Here is a 21,024-nt window from a genome sequence, read left to right as displayed (position 1 = left end):
GGTACGAATGGGTTCGTGTACTGTACAATACCGTGCGATATCGTATGGTGCGAGTTTTTTTTTCTCCCCCAAAAAAAAATTTTCCTTGAAAAAAAAAATTCCAAATGCTTAAAAAATATATAGAAACCCTGCTTAACGAAGATCCCAAATGCTCGCAATACTTTGCAACTTTCGTGTCCACTCCGTATTCCATATGGGGTTGTTGAGAGACCTAAAAAATCTGGCGAGGTAGACTGGTAGTGTACACTTGATTGGTAGGATGAGAGAATCTTGCTACATCACTTGGAGATCCCTGGTATAGGTAGGCTAGACAGTTAGATTCTCAAGTTATGTACGAGGGAGAAGATTTGGACATGGCCATTCTAATCTAGAGAGGAGTCCCTAAACCTATCACCCTAGATGTACTGCTCGTATTTGTGCAAGGACGGTCCCTTAGTCATAAACGCTACACTAGGAGACCTTTGGTATTGCATTACCCATCCAGGTTCTTTTTTGGAGACAATCGGGAGATCCAACTGGGAGAGACACATATCCATGTTCTAGTTCCTCAAGCACTGTAGACTCCTCCCCTCCCAACCTTCCCTCACATTCAAGCTTGAAGCTCCATAGGTTGTAAGTGTAAAAAATAAAAACTATATTTTATCGTACGGTATCCGAAAATTTCATATCGTACCAAAAATTCCCGTACGGTATCGTATTTTCGTACCGTGACAACTATGACAGAAACAATCCAAAACCCTATGTTTTCATCAAATAGATAAGAAACACAACTGTGTCTCAACAACCCTGAGACATGGGGATTAAGTAGGGAAAAGGGTACAAGCCTTTATCTTCAAAAGTTTACAAGAAACAGCTATAGAACACTGTAGACCTTCATCTTCAACCACAGCAAGAATCATTGAGAAAGGCCTTGGACTGGTCCAAGTTCCAACAGAGCTGCACAAGGAATCCTAGGGCACCAACCATCCTACATGATCCTCTGTCACTTCTATGTACTCTTTGCTCTGAACAAGTCCAAACCTCCTCGAGCCAACTCCTGCGTATCTTCAAAAAACTCTATCGTCTCGCAACGGCTTTCAAATCCCCGCAAACAAACCAACTACCACACAGAACCTTCTCTTAACAAAGTCTCTCTTGGCTTCTGTTGGGGTAAAGGCATTATGCCCACCCTTATAGTGTGTACAAGCCCAGAAGTTTTATAGTACATAGTACACTTAGTACTTTTAATGTACTAAGTGCACTACGTGTACTAGAGCAAATATACATGTGTGATAGGGGAGTCACACACTCATACTTTGTGAGTTGACTTATCCCCACATCTCTCTCTCTCTCTCTCTCTCTCTCTCTCTCTCTCTCTCTCTCTCTCTCTCTCTCTCTCCCTTCTTCTCTGTGTGTGTCTCCCACATGAAACCCTAACTGTTTCAGCTGAGCTTCTTTAGCTCCCTTCAACTAGTATCAGAGCTGCGGTTGTGTCCGTGTGTGCGTGTGTGTGCGCTTACAGGTGTGCGTGTACAGGTCTTACTGTTGTGCTCTGTGGAGCGTAGGTTTGGGTTGTGCAGGAGAAGGAGGATTGGCGACGACCACTGCCACTGCCTGTCGCTGCACAGTGGGCCGGACAACCTGGAAGAGCTGCTGGATAAACACGTGGTAGCGGGAAGAGCTGCTGGATAAACACGTGGTAGCGGGCGGCAGCAAGAAGCCGGTGAGCGAGGAGGAAGGGCAGCGGCGCCTCACCAGCACGCGCAGGGAGGCCCTCGCTCTCTATAGGGAGATACTGCGCACCACCCGCTTCTTCTTGTGGCCCAACGAACAGGGCGTGCTGTGGAGGGATGTGCTGCGGGCCAGCACGCGCAAGGAGTTCGAGGAGGCCCGCTTCGAGCAGGACTCGGAGATCATCGCCCGGCTGCTCGTTGGCGGACGAGATGCTCTCCAGCAGGCGTGGACAAAGCAGTGCAAGACACTGGCGTGAGCAAAGCACAGGGCAGCCAGCAGGTGTTCCTTGTGGTGCTCGCAGTCCAAGCAAGGACCAGGCTAGGCAGTAGGTGCCAACGCAGGAGCTGACCTACAGGTGTATGAGGCCGCCATGGCGTGATCGCTGCAGAGCTCCTCAACTACCATCCGTACCTGCACAGCAGCAGCAAATACGACGCCCCCCCCCCCTTTTCTGCAACAGAAATCAAAAATTTTCAGAGGTATTTGCTTCAATTTTGGGATTTGCATGTCCATTATCATCAATTGAGCAGGTACAGGTCCTAATGGCTCAGATTTGAGCACAATTGGCAACATTGGGTGACATTGGTCACATTCCGGGTCAATTGGCAGGAAATTGGGTGTCAACATTTGGGGCTTTTGATGTAATTGTACCATTGGGCATTCATACATGCTGTATGATGTGAGCAATCTCACATTCGGGGCTAAATTGCAGGAAATTGGAGTGCAAATCAAAGGGCTTTTGTGCCAATTGGATTGATTTGCATGCAAGCACTGGCATTTGATGCTTTGGGCAATGTGTTGATGCCTGTCAAGCACTCAATGTGCCAGTAAATCAAGGGGCTTTTATGTATTGGATGTATATGTGGCCAGGGGGAAGCATTGTGAAGACTCTGGATGCCTTCATGTGCATTAATGTACCATTCATGATCAAAAATTGATCTTGAATCAAGGGGTTTTTCAAGATTTTGTGCTTGTTGAGCTTGGCAAAGCAGCAGGGAAGACTTTTATGCCTTGAACCCTCAGTAATCCACTTGCAGTCAAGGGGCTTTTGCCCAATTTCTGTCCGGGACTGTTGTATGCAGTGGTGGGGACTGTCAAGGTCTGATTTTCACTCATTTGGACAGCTAGGAGAGCATTTATTGCTGCTGTACTTGCTGGTACAGATTTGGTACAACTTTGTACAAGTTTTGGCATGGCTGTACATTGATTTGAGTGAGGAAAAGGCTCATTTTCAGCTGCTGTACTTGCCGGTACAGATTTGGTACATCATTGGTGAGCACTTAGTACTGTTGTACAGAATTTTGGAAGGGGAACAGAGCACATCTAAGGTGCTGTCATAAATCTGCAGCAACCAGATTTTGGTGATTTTATCACATTCAGTACGCATTCGTGCTTCCGCAGTGGGAGATAAACTTTGGGAGAACAACTGTGAGCACTTTGTGTGCTTTGGTGCAGTGTTTGCACACCTTGCAAGGAGTCAGGCATTGACTGTGTCAAAGGTGGCATGTTGCTATGGCAACCACAGGTGAGAGCTCTTCATTGCTTCACATCAAGAAGCTTGAAGGCTCACATAATTATGACATTTGGCAAACCCAGTGCTATAATGTGTTGCTCCAGAAGAAGCAGCACAAGCCCATCAAAGAAAGGGGTGTAATGCCCGCTTCCCTTACTGCTGAAGAATGGGAAGATATGGATGAGCTGGCAAGATCCACCATCATGTTGTCTGTGTCAGACACTTTACTTTTCAGCATACGTGAAGAGAAGCATCAACCAACTCAGAACTCTCTGCATTTCTCTGCACCTTCATCAAACCTTCACACACATGTATACCCAATACATCTTCATCATCACTAAAAACCTCCCCAACCAGACCATCCTCAAAAACTTGTAAAAGGGTATACCACCAAAACTATCTCCAAGAATAACATTCTCATCCTTACGTATAAAGGCACAGATCTCCTCAGAGCACCTTTCTTCTTGTAAAGTTGAATCTGCATGAAAATCATCATCAGGCCCTCTCTTCCCATCAACCAAACTGTGAAAATCTTGCGAACACTACTCATGAAAATTATCATCGTTCTTCACATCATCAAAGCAAATTCCATCAGCAACTGAAACACAATCTTTCAAACAATCCAAATCAACGAACTGCTGCAACTCCTTGTCTACTTCCATAGCTTCCTTGTTCCATAGTCTGCTCACAGCATCTAAAACTTCCTCATCATCAACACACACTCCAGCATCCTCATAGGCATCAACTGCTCAGCATATCCTTGATCCACAGACTCTTCAAACAAATCAAAAACACCTCCAAAGTGTCATCCCACAGGGCATCCTCATCTTTAACCACACCACTATCCATATATTCAAGCGCACCTGACAGCTGAACCATATCAACATCTTCATCATCTGTTTCATTAGAAAAAGGCGGCTCTGATAAACCTTCTTCCTCACTCTCTTCCACAACATCAAATGAACCTGCAGGCTACACACCGGCATCCTAAAACGAAGTAGTCCGCATGTCAGGCTCCTGTAGAATCTCTAGCATACTAGGGACCTCCTGCCCCTCTATAGTAGGTTCACCATCTCGGCATTCCTCCTCCACTTTGCTGGCATGTACCATCTCCAACTCTGGGTCCGCAGACATGCCACCCGCATTCTCTTCACCCTCACAAACATACTGGTCCATAGCCTTTGCATCTTCTATTACAACACTTACAACAAGGATCCATAGCATGACAGACATCAAGCAGATCAAACGCAACAACCCTACCTGGGCTAGTAGATGGTTGCTGTCCGGGCACTCCATCCTCTTTAACTTCCCTATTGACCTCTTGTCTCTGCAGGAGGACAGCATAGACTCCACCTGGTGCTTTCTTTGGCTACCTCTCTTAAAACTCCTGAGTTGACATCTCTTCTTCTCTCCTAACGTCTTGCATGTCTTCACTTCTACATAGCACTAGAAAGCTATAGCCACTCATCCTCCTGGTAGGTATACCCTGCATCAGTGAGACCATCGGAACAGTCTCCCCTTCTGTTGTCCTCTCCCCAGGCATAGCTGGCCCCTTTTCAATCTGAACTACCCTCTGCTTCAAAATGAACCTTTGTAACTTCCACTCCTCCTCTCTGGCTATGCTCAAGGCCTTGTCAAAGTTTCTAGGTCTCTTCAGCTCCACCTTCTCCTTCAGATCTGTATGTAAGGACTGGATAAACATATCTTTCTTGAATAAAGCCGGCGGATGCTCTGTTCACAAGGAAACATCCCATCTGCCCCATAAGTCCTCAAAATGTTTCACAAATCTATCAAACACATACATCAGATTATGCCTTAGCTTCTGAATTTCCTGCCACAGAACATCAAGCGATTTACCCTGTTTATACTCCTATACCAAGGCCACTTTGATGTCCTCATACGCCCGACCTTGATTTAGCTGAACTCTCCTTGTCTGAAACCATCTTTGCAACTAACATCCCCTGGTCCTCAGCTGCCCCAATTGGATACTTCAATACCCTCCCAGCCTCCCTTCTCAATCCAACTGCTTACTCAGGTTGTTCTCTAAGGTCAGCCCCTTCTTCCAATACCTCTGATCTTCCTTCTAACAGCCTCTCCTAACCATAGCTGACATCCAACTGACTAAACTCATCTCCAGCCGACGCAGAATTGCTCCTCTCTTTGTTTCCTATCAGAAATCTACTTTCCAGAGTCCCAAAATGTCCTTCACAGTCAACTAGTCTCAAAACCTTGTCTTAAAACCTCTCAAAACCAAGCAGCTGCCCTCAGCTGACCATTGGCTGACAGTATACTCTCTCAACTGCCACAGACAAGTCAGATTCTCACTGTTACCTGCTTCCGTATTCTGATGGCTTACCCCAGTCCAGAATTGATCCTCCAATGTTGCCTATGATTCCCCAACGTCCGCCGAGACCTTATAGCTACACTCTCTAGACCTTCCTAGTTGTCCTGTCGACCATCCTTTGATCTTCCTCCTACAAAGTTCTGCCACAGAGCCGTCTGTCTCTGAAGTCTACAGTAATTCTGAAACCGGTACCTTCTCAACAATTTCTGACAGTCAGAACTGACTCAAAATAAGCATCCCAGACAACAACCAATACCTCCAGTGGTCCAACCTCATCAATTCAATCAAAACAACACCATACCACAACAATACATCAAAACAAAGGTCTTTGTATTCACTCACAACAAAAACAATCCAAAACCCTCTGTTTTCATTAGATAGATAAAAAACACAACTGCGTCTCAACAGCCCTGAGACATGGGGATTAAGTCGGGAAAAAGAACACCAAGAAACAAGAGGGGTACAAGCCTTTATCTTCAAAAGTTTACAAGAAACAGCTACAAGGACTCTGCAGACAAGAATCTTCAACCACAACAAGAATCATTGAGAAAGGCCTTGGACTGGTCCAAGTTCTAGCAGAGCTGCAGCAAGGAATCCTAGGGCACCAAGTTCCAACCATCCTACAAGATCCTCTGTCACTTCTATGCACTCTCTGCTCTGAACAAGTCCAAACCTCCTCAACACACCTCATGCATATCTTCACAAAACTCCATCGTCGCAACGGCTTTCAAATCCCCACAAACCAACCAACTACCACAGAGCCTTCTCTTCACAAAGTCTCTCCTGGCTTCTTCGCCCTCTCTGTCTCTCTCTTTCAATTATCCCTAATCTCCAATTCCCTCGTCTCCCATATTGCGCCTTGCAGCTATTGCATACATTTGTCAACTACTCCCGCCATCTGCACATGCAACAGTCCCACACTTCACTTCACTGCACCTGGCAACAGCTGTACACCTGAGGTTGGTAGCCATGCAATATCCTTTTTCCCTAAGGTTTCATACATACTATACAAGCTTTATTATCCTCGCGGGGTGTGAGCAGGTTCCTCCATTGAGCTTTTCTTTTGGGCCACGAAAATTCCCATGATCGGCAACATAAATGCTATTTTCAGCGAGTTGCAGGACATATAAACCTGGCCGCCAGCAGCTTATGTGGACCGACGAGCAGCAAAGATGCATATAAAAGTAGCCCATAGCCCATTGCAGAAATAACTTCATTCATTCTGAATTCAGCAAAGCAGTTCAAGAGAACGTGTGCTTGAGATCCCTTGAGTTCTTGGAGCATACAAACAGCCTCCAGCACTCTGTGCTTCAGTCCAAGGCAACATAGAAGATTCTCTCATCTTCAGCTAGTAGATGTGCATATCCTCAGCAGTTCTGGATTTGCATAAGTGGCTTCACAAAGTCTTCTACAGTGCTATTGGTTCAGCTTGCATTCGATCTTCCTTGTCCTTGCCTTGGGGAGTCCTCAATCATCATTCATTATCATTGTACAAAGTTCTCCAAAGAAATACAAGAAAATACTCTTGCTTGCAAGGAGGCCCTTCAGGGGGTAATTGGGACCCAATCTAGTGTCAACTCTGATTTTCTCCCTCTCTGCTCTTCTCTCTTAAAGTAAAGTGGGCTGCATAAACTCACGTTTAAAGAAGGCTTTGTTGCGTGTTATATTGTTCGGCCTTCTCCCAAGCATGTATTGGTCAGGTATAGCGGTTGATCCGGAACTTCTTATGGGCCGGCAGTGACGGGAGGCCTACCAAGGCCAAGGTGGCATGGAAAGTGATCATTAAGCCACGACGTAGAGGGGACCTAGGCATCATTGACCCTGCTATTTAGAGCCGCGCCCTGCTAGGCAAGCTGATTGTCAGAGGACTCCTTCCTGAGGGTGAGCCTTGGAAGGGGATTTCAGTCCCCAGATGGATCTTCACAAAGATGCGGGCCCGTAGATTTAGCCCAACTTTTGAGGACAATTTGCAGCCAGTTTACTCCGAGCTTGGGATCACCTCAAGCCGGCCCTTAGGCAGCTAGCTCTGGTAGCCTCAAAGGAGAGTCTTCGGCAACCATTGATCTGGAACCCTGATTCGTTTACCCAATGGCCATATGTCATGTATCATGAGGCGCATTGAGCATAGGACCTGCAAGGTCCCTTGGAGATTGGCTTGCACACAAGTAGTTACCCCCGGGGGTTCAGGAGAGAGGCCTAGCAAGGATCCGGGGTAGAGACACGCTCGGCATCGACATCGACTCTGCTATTCCTCAGGAGTGGCTAACTCCTATCCTAGACCCAAACCCCCGCACTATGGTTAGCCGTGTCTATGAAGCGGATGAGGGCTGTGGTTTGCTCACTTTTTCTATTGGTCCCCAATGTCAAGGTAAAAAATAAGACACTTTAAAGAATGTTTAAGTGGAGATGGGTTGGCGAATATATCTTCCCCATAAACCTATAAGTATAGAATTTGGGGCGAATCTTTTAATTTTTTAACACAAATGGTATTTTCTAGTGTATTTTTGGCAAATATTTCTCCAAAACCCCCAAAATTTGGAAAAATTTGGGCGAATCTTTTGACAAATGATTTTCGTAAAATAGCCAAATGATTTTAAAGACCCTTGAAAAATAGCCATTGGGCTAAAAATAGCCCCTATTCCAGTAGCTGCACCTTATAGAGGGTGAGGGTGATTGGATTTCAGGCATGTGAGTGGCACATAGACCCCCTGCCGGCCAAGGTGGCCAGGGAGAGATTATGGCAGCTATGGATATGGGGGAGCCGACCTCTCACACGCCTAGAGTGGGACCCGAGAGAGTGGACTTGGTGTGATCCTATTGATCGAGAGGAGACTTTGGATGCCCCCTTTTTTGCATACATAGCACGGCTAGGTTGCACGATTCAAACGCCAGAGATTGATGGCAACCCAGTAGCAGCAATACACTGGCAATTCACAGGGCCTCTCCCAGCGTTTCCTCTCAAATTTTTGGAAGAGGCTCTCGGACAATTTTCGGCCTCGAAATATCACCCTCTTCCTTTGGTTTGATGGCACACAGGAGCTTGGCGATTGGCACGTGGTTGGCCATTGGAGGTCGACCAGCAGCTTGCCCGAGGTGTGGCCAACCTCAAGAGTCTCAGCGACATTGTTTTTGGGATTGCCCGAAGGCTCAACAGGTTTGGCTATGGATTCTCCGCATCTTCACAATGGATAGGGCCTCAACCCGGATCATTACACGGGGCGCTGTCACCTGGGCCACAGAGGCTGAGGTTGTCAGGGCTTATGAGGAGGATGGTGGGGGGATAGCCCTTCAGGTCTCTCACCCTTCACGACCACCCACGTCTCTCACCTCCGCATTTCGACAGTAGCAGTCACAGCAACATCTACTAACCACTGGAGACTGGGCTCATGCCAGAGATGGAAGATTTGCAATAGCATTGCAACCTGGCACGTATGGCAAGCTAGATGCAGCGAAGCCATCGAGGGTACCTACACTTTGCCTGCGAAGTCCATCGAGAGTATTTGGCTCGACATCATCCATACCCTCCGCGGTCAGTGGGGGAAGTTGCAGGGTGGCTCTGACCGCATGCGGAAGCGGTGGGAAGCTTTCTTGAGGCTCTGGCGGCCTCGCCCTTTTCTCACCAATAGAGGTGATAATCCCACTTGGCATTACAGACCACCTATGTGGTTATTCCCCCCCCTCCCCATGTATTTTCAGCCCATGACGGGGCTCTTCTCTAGCCAATTCAATAGGCAAAGTATGGTAGCTAACACACCCAACACTTTCCCTACGGGAGTCATGCATCACATACACATTTACATCCCGTTTGCCACCCTCTATGGCATATGCCATGTACATCTCTTTCCTTTCCCAACCCGTGCGGGGTGGAGGCTTGCTTGGAAGTCACTGAAGCCTCGCGTACTAAAATATATTATTGGAGTATTTAATCTGCACAAAGTTTTAAGGGCTTACCATCCAGATAATCCAATGCAATGCAAATATGAAGACAAGTTACCCAAACAAAAGTGTTGTCGTTCCAAGATCACGCACAAGCAAGCACTCTTGTACTAGAGCCTAGGCTTACCAACCAGATAATCCAATGCAATGCAAATATGAAGACAAGCTACCCAAACAAAAGTGTGTTGGAGTAGATTGTCATTGCCGGACTCGTCGGATGAGTCAAAGTAGCCTGACCACCAATCTCATACACCTAGAGGGAAGTGAATGCAAAACTGTCATTCCGAGACCACGCACAAATAGGCACTCTCGTACTAGAGCCTGGCTCCCTCCCTCGCAGAGACCATGGCTCAAGCCTCCTTGGGACGAGTACACAAACAGTTACAAATACAAGAACAGGTACTAGTACACGGTTTCCAATAGCACGTACTCAAACAGGTACACAGGGTTCTAGTTTACAGCACATACATCTGGTACTGTAGATATAGGATGATATTCAGCAGGTACAAGTGGGTGTCCAGCCGGTACAACTGGTACAAGTACCAAAGCAAGAACAGGAGATACAGTTGCAAGTACTACAGGTACTACTGTAAGCATAGCAACTGTCTCAGCAAGTGCAGATGCAAGTACAACAGATACAGCTGACAGTACAGGTGGTACAGCACATTCGTCTCAGATTTCGAGATAAGAGATGCTATTATTTCCTCTGTGAGAGTCATGGTTCTTTGATAGAACTTGATCATCGAGGAATTTTATCTGTTGGATGGGGCTTGAGTTTCTACTGCACAGATACAAATGTGGAAATGGGTGTATGGTCAATTGCTTGGGAGAGTTTAGCAACTTCGTAGTGGGATTATTGTTTCTTTCAATAAACAGTACTATTCTAGGAAAAAGTAACATTCCTCGAGACTATCCTCCTATGTTTTGGACTGAGGTTCACAGGATCTAGCTATGGTAGCTATACTCAAGATCTGGTAGCCTCATGCACGTATGATTTTATGCCAGTGAGTTGCTATAGGCACAGTTTTACTTGAGGCAAGATCGTCATGGATGGCTGTTTCACTTACGACAACCTCAAGGTCTTATTTGGGGTAGGATTGCCATAGACTGTGTGCTTTACATTTACAGTAGCCTCGTGAGAAATATAAAGAAGTGTTATTTAGGGCTTATTGATGTGGTGGGCTGACCTGAAAGTCCGTTTCCTTTAGGTGGGAGTCTGGTTGTGTCCTTCATACAAGACCCCCCTTTAAACTTTTGTCTAAAGGGGGGTCTTGTATGGAGTGTATCCCGGTGGTATGACTAGGAATGCTACATGGAGGGTTTCTTGATACATCAATATTCCTATTCGGTGGATTTCTGGACCGAAGGGAAGCAGTATGCTTGTTGAAGCTTCTTTGCTTCACTGAGACAATTCGAAGGGATCTTGATGTGCGTACATATACTTGGTAGGGTCCAAACTCAAAGCAGATCCTGTTGATATTGAGATCAATGGTTTTCTCGGATAGATTTATTCTCCTGAGAAGGTTCAGTTTGTATGTCGGAAGAGTTCGCTAGCAATCTTTGATAATCTTTCGGAAGACTTACGAATTGAGGAGTGATGGATTTGTAAGATGTATATGGGGTAGGTTCTGGTGGTGTGGGACGCCAGGATTTCACATGCACGGGTTTACAGTTTTCTATCGAGGAAAATGTTTTAGCCTCTAATGGGATAGTTATCCTCACGTTTACTAGATGGTAAAACTGATGTTACTCGCCTTGGTTATGGGGTAGGTGTACTAGCCTCTGATGCAGCAAATGTTCATCCAGTTTTGTTGGCCACACCTTTGATGTGGCAGATGTACATTGGCTACGCTTTTGACATGGCAGATATCCAGTTTATCAGCATTACTATGGCTGTTATTTTAGAACTATGTAGCAGGATATTGACCGATGGGGCTATACTAGTTCGGCCCAGTTCCAGTAGAGTGTTGATGTTGGCAGATTTTGCTTGCATCGACACACTGGGTTGAGTTGGAACTTGAAGTTTCTGGATACTTTAAATAGTCAGAGTTTGACCGAGTAGGTTCCTACTCATGCTGATTTGTTCCCAGTCTGTCAGGCAGCAAAGAGGATGTATCAATTCTGGTGGAACATTGCACATGTTCAACACTGAGAGATCATTTGATTGATCAGAATCTGCCTATGATGATACCGAACAGGTTATGTTTGGTATGGGTGTCAACCCAAGTTTTCCCTTGAGAATTAGAACTTGAAGATATAGTTCTAGGTGCAGATTTCCCTAGAAAGGATCAACCTACTGTACAGTTAATTACACAATTGTGCATTTGACAAAAGTTATGATACAGAAGGAGGATTATATCATGACTATTCTGGTTTGGACACGCTCTTGATGAGAACACTTTCAGAGGTCATTTATGACAAGAGTGTTCAGATATCTGATAGTTCTCTGGTTCTCAGAGAGGGAAAGTGTTTTTATCCCCTAGGTGGAATTACCTAATCCTAACAAGATATGTAATTTAGTTGGCTATGATAATTGTCTCTTGATGTCAGATTTTCCTATTCCTCAGGAGTTGGATTTATTGATTGTTATATTCCTCACAACTCTAGTTCGAGTTGGTCCGTCTTTGGCTCCACTTAGATAGTTGTACGAAGTTCGAACAGTGGCTGGAGATCTAGCCAACTCCTATGACAGAGTTATGAGTGGAAAGATTACACGTGTGAACCAGATCATGGAGTCAATTGTCAAATGTAGTTTAAGTTTCCCCTGTTGCCCAGTCTTTCATGCCAGTACACTAAAAGAGATGCTGGTGGGAGCTAAGGATAGCAATGTGATTCCTTAGGAGTTTGTTGAGGTTGAGGACTTATCTTATGTTCCAAGAGTCTACTTGGGAGACAGATGCTAGTTTACAACATACATTCTCCGGTGTTCTTTCTTAGACAAATTTTGTTTCCAAGAGTGGAAATGTCTGAGGAGGGGAAGTATGTCATATACCTGGTTACTAATCCTCAAATTAGTGGGCCTAATCCAGTAGGGTTAGGGGAGCCCTAGGACTAGGAGAACGCATACTAATATGGGTGGATAAGGTTATTATTAATAAATCCATGTGTACTGGCTATTCATAACAGTTTGGTTATTTATAGCACCATTGGGGCTGAGTGGGCACTATATAAGTGAACCATGGGTTATTGTTGTTATAACCTCACTATTGTTCAGAATTCAACCAAGACTCCGTGTGTGGCAAAGCATAGATCGGCATGCCGAAGGACTGGCATGGATCTGTGGGAGTCAGACCTTAGCCTCTGGCTTGGGGCTGGTTCGAAACATAGAACCTATGGTTGGGAGGTGAGCTAGCGTACACCCCTCTTAGGGGGTTTGTACTAATCACTCGTGTTTTGCATTTAGGAGATCAGTGGGGTTGTAAAAGTAGGGCTTTTTAATAGTCTAGTGCCCACTGCCCAACCTATGGCCCAGGTTCTTTACAACCCGAGCCTGGTACCTACAGGGTGCAGACCAGCCACGGTGTCACTTTCAGCAAAAAAAGTCTGAAATTTTTTATTTTAAAAAAAGAGCAAGAATGATAGGCCAGTTTCATACGCCGCTTTATCATACGTTAGCAAATGTTTGCTTCACTAATCATACGAGTATGATATGAACTATGGCCACAAGTCTATATATAGTAGGGTAGGTCAAGGTCATGTTGACCTCCTATGGTCACGTTCGTGTTAACCCCAAACAATTGTACCATCGGCCTGGTGAAGACTAAATGTCTCAAAAATATCTCCTTCAACCCTTCCTGCAGCGCAATGTGGGAATATTGGTCCACACTTGCACACAGCCTATTTGGCAGTGTGCCATACTTACCCACACATCTACAAACCATCTGGCCTCCAACAACCACCATCCACTATCTAAATGTTTCCTGCCAAAGGGCATTTGGGCTAGTCAAACATGGTGCACAGGAAAAAAAATGGGCCTTATATAGTTGGTACCATGCAGTAGGATAAAGCATTAGTTTCCAGCACGTACAAGTCGTTATCTGACATGTGCAAGATAGATACCATGATCCTTCATCAATTTCCTTAATTTAATAAAACACATCAACACATAAATCACCCATATATGTACAAAGACCTTGACAACACTGCTAATTAACCAGATGCACAAGACATTTACCGATACTGAAATAGTTCCAAAACCCTCCACGAAATGTTTGTGAACCAGCCTGCAATAAAAACAAAGCACCGATTTTAATTTTGAAATTTTGAAGATCTTGGTTTCAGGGAAGTAAAAACTTCTTCGAATTTTAAAATTCAACTAATCAAGTAGCTAAAGAAACAAAAAATTCAACTAGTATGATTAAGAAAATGTACCTCATGCAGCACATCTGATTCTGAAACTCTCCTAAAAGGATGCAATGAGTGAGGTAATTTTACCGGCTCCAAAGACCTAGGAGTTTCCATCTTCATAACAACATGCCAACTGCAAAACAGTCACATGTGCCCCTTGTGGCTTAGAATATGCCAAAATACCAACATTCCACATCTGAAATAGAACAAAGCTAAATTCTGAAGACGGAGATACGATTGCAAGCAATACTGGAGGTTTATTGAGAGATTCTTCTTGATTTACCCATAATTAAAGAGATTTTTTATGCATTTACAGGGAAATAGCCCAATTGGCTTAGCTTATTTATTGTCGCTTATTTCCCCTAGTTAAGAGATTAATCACCACTTTTGACCCTGTGATTAAATAGATTAATCATCAACTTAATTGCACGGTTAGTTACCAAACATTTAGCGATACAATTGCCTTACTGAATGGTTCTCAATGTATCCACAATATACATTGAGAGTAATATCTCAAAACCCACCTCAATGCTCGCAGATCCACATCAAGAAAAGGAACCTAGTTCCTTTTAATAGTAAAGCATTACAAGCCCAATCGAAATACATTTTTTTTCTCACAATATGTAGCAATCTCCTCATTGTACTTGATGCTCTAACTATTTGCTAGGACTGATTGGCCACACACAGTTCTCTTTTTTGTCAGAAAGGGGACTTCTATTAAGTAAAATAAAATAAGGGAGATCTCAAACCAAAAGGTAGGGAGATCTCAACCAATCAGGGGCATTATGCTGTCATAAAATTCCTGTGGGAATGGAGGTTAAGTAAATACCATGGTTCCACTCTCATATATCTCTTGCGCTTTGTCTGCACAGCTCTAGAAGATCCCTGTACGTGGGCCCAGGTGGCCAAAAGAAAGTGAACACTGTCACTCCATATAGTGAAAATACACTGGGTGTCATAAAGCTGAATACTCTCGAGGCCTCTGAGCATCTGGCCTTCCAGATATGCCACCTGTGATACTAGCAATAATCTCCCAAGTGGGGTCAATACTCAGCGAAGGTGATGTGTATCATGACCAGGGGATATCCTCAGGCAAACATCTCTGAGCTATGCCCCTACGGACAAGTATAACAGGATCTGCTCCCCTGCCCTCAAAAAGAAACTGAGGGCCAGACTGAATCAACCATGCAATAGCACCCCAAGTAATATAGATAGGATTACTTCTCAATCTGCCCAAGAGCTGGGCTATAAATACCCAGATCCTCTCTGCTCCTCTGCACTCCCATAGGCAATGATATACTGTCTCGGATGGAGCTAGGCATCTGGGACAAGAGGGGTCCACGGCGCACGCCAAAAACAGTTCTCCACTGGTTGATGGGCAACCCACCATGTAGAAACAGCCAGAAGAAGTAGGATACCTGGCTCCTCCTGTTTGAGTGCCAGAGTCTCTGCCATAACCTCCTATGAATGGGGGGTGTAATGTCATACACCTCCCAGTGAGCGAAGGCTAAGAGTGGGAACTCTCTGGGTCTATCCAAGCATGAGCAACTTGGCGTCCCAATGTAGATAGGGCATGAGTAACCATCACAGGGGAAGGGTCACTATACCAATGCTTCCCAGAGCAGCCCATTACTCTCACTGGGCGGATCACAGAGCCAAGTGTGATCACCTATACATCACATCTCTCCATCTGCCATCCAGACTGAATGAAATAGAAGGCAACAATATCTTCCTCCTGTGGTTTCAGGAATCCCATCACCCGAAGGAGCACACATGTCCCAAAAAAAAATCCCAGCCACAACTGGTGATACTCATCTAAGAATGTTACCAGTGATCCAGTGGTTACTAGGTTAGGTAAAGCTGCATCAATCTATGCAATCCGTCAGTGACTCTCTGTGAGATGCTGGGTAAAAGCCCCTCTCTGATCATCTGGAAGACTTTTAAAGTTCTTCCACTCAAGTACTGTCGATGCGCATCTCTCCCAGCCTGGCCATTGCATATATCCTACTGCACGCATGGGTCTGCCAAGATCACCTTTGATAAGGCCGTTCCACATAATGGGCCGTCTGTCAGCCTCATCTACTGAGCTGGGGACCTGTGACGTCAAAATATCTGCATACTACCCCACGCCTGGATGATGGAAGAAACGGATCGGGAGGACGCCAGAAAAAGGTGTGCTGTGCCTCCAGTCACACCGCTCTCAGGGAGACATCTAAGAATATGGCAGATCAAGAAATCCTCCGTGGGCTCAGTACCAGGAATGAATACACATGGCTCTTTGATATAAGCTTTCTTGCAAACTCTCCAGACCTAATGTTGCCTTGCAAGCCTTTTGATCATTGCAGGTGATTTTGAATTGCAAGTACTTGGTGTAGTTGCAGGTGATTTTGAATTGCAAGTACTTAGTGTAGTACCAGGAAGGAACACACATGACTCTTTGATATAAGCTTTCTTGCAAACTCTCAAGACCTAATGTTGCCTTGCAAGCCTTTTTATCATTGTAGGTGATTTTGAATTGCAAGTACTTAGTGTAGTTGCAGGTGAATGTTGACCTCAGTGTCAAAGCAGGTTACTATTGCTATTGACCTTAGTGTCAAAATGTCCCAAGCGATGAAAATAAAACGTGTGCTGTGCCTCTAGTCACCACCGCTCTCAGGAGCTATTCTGCCTCAGAGAAAATAAAACGTGTGCTCTGCCTCCCGTCACCACCACTCTCAGGGACACATTTAAGAATATTACACATAAAGAAATCCTTCCAGGGCTCAGTACCAGGAAGCAATACACATGGCTCTTTGATATAAGCTTTCTTGCAAACTCTCTAGACCTAATGTTGCCTTGCAAGCCCTTTTATCATTGCAGGTGATCTTGAATTGCAAGTACTTAGCGTAGTTGCAGGTGATTCCATTGACCTTACTGTCAAAATGTCCCACGCAATGACTCCCAAACAGTTTTGAAATCGTTATAATATGAAAATGCAAATGGATCCTGAAACCATGTCATCATGCAACACCATAACAATAGTTATGCTCCACATGCAGAAACACAGGCATGAGCCCAATCAAATTGATGAATGCACAAGGTTGCCGTGCGAGGAAGACTTGGTTGAGGGTATGACACAATGGCAATGGCACGATTATGCTCAATGGAGGCACTCAGAATCTCTTCATGTGACAACTAAGTAGGGCTTTATTCCTAGGGCCAAGGTTTATTAATGTGATGTGGAATTTTAACCAATGTGGCCTTTCCCAACTCAACAGTGTTGCCTAAGAAATGCACACCTGTCAATATTCATGGGTTTTGCTTGGTAGACCTCAAACAGAAACTTCTTTACGGATTCCAAATCTGTACCCGGGTTCTTTTTACCCTGCAAAAACAGGATCTTTTGCTGAATACAAAACCTTCATAAGGTACACTAAGAGAGAATCAACACCAAATGTCAAACTGGATACTCACCCATCCAAATGAATAAGGTAGGTTGTTGCCTGTACCAAGTGGGACTGTTGCAATAGGTGGAGGGTGAGACAGCTTTAAATCGCCAATTACCCCCAAAAGCCACCCAGCCGTGCCATCTCCTCCTGCAACCTAAGAAAAGAGTTGAAATACAAGATGTTTACCCTCTTCTGTGCATTTTTTTCCCAAATGGTAAACCTTTCTTTAAGTGAAACAAGAAGCAAATACGCAGATCTACTTCCCACATAGGGACTTACTATAAGTTTGAAGGTCACTCGAATGCTCTCTGCCATCTTGTCACCATCTTCCTTGAGCTTTTCCAAACCACTCAAAAACATGTGGAGTACCTTGTCTGGTTTCTCCTCACTCAAGTCAAAGACCTGATGAAAGGAAAAATAAATAAAGACCACATGAGTGCATACTTCGAAATTTTGAGAGTTACGTAAAGATCCTTCTTAATAAGAGAATCATCTCTTTTTTTGGATTTTGTGTAAGCGTACATGTGAGTGAATGTAGCTTTTCCTTCTGATGGGTAAATATAGTTATCATAATAAGAAATGCGAGTACAAGGACTTGGGTCAATTCTTGCCTCAAATGGCATCGAGCAGCTTCATCTCTTGCCCCAACCATGTACTTAGATGAAGGCCCAAAACCCAAGGTGTGTGAGGGGTCGTGTGTAGGCTTGTGTGCAATGCACGAAATTGCCTGTTTGCAAGGCAGTAGCAGCAGTGGACCTGAACTCATTGCATACATGAGGCTATACGAGACAGCATCAGTGCAGTCTCCTTACATATGCTTTCACATGCATCATCCTCAGACACGGATGCATGTTTCATGATTATTCAGGACCGTTAGGGTAAACATTAAGGCAAGGATGCATGTGTCATGAATATTGGAACCTGTTAGCGTAAAAGTTAGGTTTTAGCAGAGTGCTGGCCATTGTGAGCACAGCTGTATACCCTGAACTTGTAGCTGGATATTTCAATGCCCTGAGGCTAACAGATCTTGCAATCAAGCATAACCAAAAAGGAAACAAACATAGACATTGGCATCTAGCTCACCGCCCAGCCATAGAGCCGTTCATGCTCAACAAGGAGTAAGTAGCATCCGAGACATGGCTCCACGTGCAAAGTCCCTAGCATCCCATACCACCCGTACACACCCGTCTAGCTCACCGCCCAGCCATAGAGCCGTTCATGCTCAACAAGGAGTAAGTAGCATCCGAGACATGGCTCCACGTGCAAAGTCCCTAGCGTCCCATACCACCCGTACACACCCGTCAGATGTAAGCACCAAGTAGTCCGCAGGCCTCCCCCAAACTGACTCATAAAGTCACTTATATAGGCGGCCTGGTCTGAGGAGCTCCTCAAGTCACTTATATAGGCGGCCTATGAACCAAGAGCCAATTATAGCACATATCTCATCAAAGCCTAACCCCCCAGTTAAGATGCCTAACCCCTAGGCTATGGTTAACCTAACCTGAAGCTCTTAACCTTGATTAGCCTTGGGATGTAACAAATATCGGCTTTAATCTTGTTAACTACACCACATCTCTCTTGTGAAAGTTGCCCTAAAAGGAACTTGGCAAAACACTCCTTATTCAGAAATTCAATTCTCTTTAGAAAAAAAAAATCCTGATGAATGCATTTCTTCTCTCCCTCCTCTCTAAGGAAAATCAAGTACAACAAAAGGGATTTCTTTATGGCTAATTACATCAAAATCTTTAATGACGGACAAATAACAAAAGTAGGCATTAACACTACGCATTAAAGCTTTTATGCATAAGAGCTCTATGCATTATATAATGCATAAGAGCTCTTATGCATTACATATAATGCATAAGGACTCTTATGCATTATATTTATGCATAAGCTCTTATGCAGCTCTTATGAATTAGATCTATGCATTAGAGCTCTATGCATGAATGCTTCTGCAAGAGATTTGAAACTTGGCATTCTGCTCTAGAAAATTCTCTAGGTAGGCCATGAAGAAAAGATGTGATGGACTGATCACCTACCAAGACCTAGACTTGACGCAATCTACATGCAAAACTAGCACTACATGCAAGTTATACACGAACCCTAATGCATATGCACAAAGTTGATTGCATATGCAAACGTAAACCCTTATTTGGCCTATGCATAAGCGAAAACCCTTATTTTGTTGCATGCACAAAAGTTGCCTAGGATTAACCTAGACGCCTTGATACCAATGTAACATTCTAACTCTCCAAAAGCGCAATTAACTAAGATTAACACTACGCAACAAAGATCAATGCTAATCACATGTGCACAATGACGACATAGAGAAGTTGAAACCAAACCAAACCTATGCAAACAAACCCCGGAACACTCAAAACACCGACAAACAGCACAATACTGAAACAATCTTTAGGACGGAGCGAAAGAACCATAAACAACACTGAAAAGAACACAGCACTGAATTGGAACGGACAGCCCCCCATAGGAACTTCTTTATTCCAATGAGTAAACTATTACAAACAAACCAAGGTGCGGGTGCAATCCTGCACCACATTTTCCACAAAGCTCAGCAAATACTTGCTCAAAGATCTGGGTACCAACCAACACCATAAATGTAACTATTTGGCCCTCCTAACTCTATTTCACATGATGAAACCCATGCTCGGACACCAAACAGGTGGAAGAAGACATGGGGACAGGGTCCATAAGGTTTGATTAAGAAAAATTACCATTCTTGGTCCAAAAGCAGGAAAAAACAAAAAGTCAAACAAGGTTGACCACGAGCCAAGGGCACCATTGAAAAGAGGAGACTGAGCCGTACCAAAAAGCTAAAAGCCACTTTTTCAAAAAGCAGCTCCTAGGCCAAAAAGCAAGGCCCTAAAGCTAGAAAAGCAAAACAAGAACTTTTGACTAAAGTTGAGTAATATTTTACTATTAAAAAGACCAAAAGTAAAGTAAAAGGTAAAAGCAAAGCAAAAGCAAGGCTTTTCCAAGTACAAATAGGCTTGAACTTCTCTTATAGTACCATGAACAAGATCATTGAAAAATGAAGTGTGTGTGGGCATCATTATGATCATGGAGTGCTTCTTCTTTGCCATCAACACCTTCTCCAACTTGCTTTCAGAAATTTCAAAAACCCTGAAAATTGCAAAACCCCTAAAACTGCTCCAAAAACCCTAAAAATTACTTTTTGGAGGTTTTTATCGCCCAAAAACCATTAAAACAGGTTTTATATCAGTTTTCTTGCTAGAAAGAGCTTTTCCATGGTTTTCTTCATCGACAAGGTTGTAGGAGTTGTGGATATTACTCATGGAACTTGGTTATGGAACTTGGACATGAACATGAAACTTGGACATGAACATGGAATTTGGACTAGGATCTAGACTTGGATCTGGACTTGGACTTGGATTTGGATTTGGATTCATTGGATTCAGATTTGGATATTAGATTTGGTACTAGTCCGGTGAGAGATACTTGTGGATCATCCCCATGGTGTGCTTGACATTAGAGATCTCGTGCCTCGACATCGACATCGACATCGACTTGGATATCCTACATTGGCATATCTATTTGTTTTGTATTCATTGATTGTATTGATCTTGGCCAACGTACCCGTGGATTGTTCTTGAATAAGTTCAGGCAAGGGAGCGGAGCCTGTTCCCCGCTCAATGTGGTGTATTGTGCAAGATCCCTATTCCCTTCTCTCTCTCCCCTCTCTCTCTATATCTCTATCTCTTGGA

At 44.3% G+C, this 21,024-nt stretch overlaps 1 protein-coding gene across 2 annotated transcripts in view; it reads right to left on the bottom strand.

Annotated features, from left to right (window-relative positions):
• LOC147635132 (diacylglycerol kinase 1-like) overlaps positions 1 to 21,024 on the bottom strand; it is a 91,639-nt gene that overhangs the window by 41,380 nt on the left and 29,235 nt on the right. For both annotated transcript variants that reach the window (XM_086804426.1, XM_086804427.1), the window contains exons 4-8: positions 17,561 to 17,683; positions 17,307 to 17,435; positions 17,132 to 17,217; positions 13,878 to 13,986; positions 13,681 to 13,729 (exon numbers count right to left, since the gene is read on the bottom strand). In XM_086804426.1, coding sequence (XP_086660552.1) covers positions 13,681 to 13,729; positions 13,878 to 13,986; positions 17,132 to 17,217; positions 17,307 to 17,435; positions 17,561 to 17,683 — 496 coding nt within the window. The remainder of the gene's footprint in view (positions 1 to 13,680; positions 13,730 to 13,877; positions 13,987 to 17,131; positions 17,218 to 17,306; positions 17,436 to 17,560; positions 17,684 to 21,024) is intronic.

The sequence above is a fragment of the Cibotium barometz genome, chromosome 10, assembly GCF_041138505.1.
Source record: "Cibotium barometz isolate CiBa-2024 chromosome 10, ASM4113850v1, whole genome shotgun sequence".
Taxonomy (NCBI): domain Eukaryota; kingdom Viridiplantae; phylum Streptophyta; class Polypodiopsida; order Cyatheales; family Cibotiaceae; genus Cibotium; species Cibotium barometz.
Note: the sequence above shows the minus strand (reverse complement) of the source record. Positions and strands in the feature narration are given on the sequence as shown.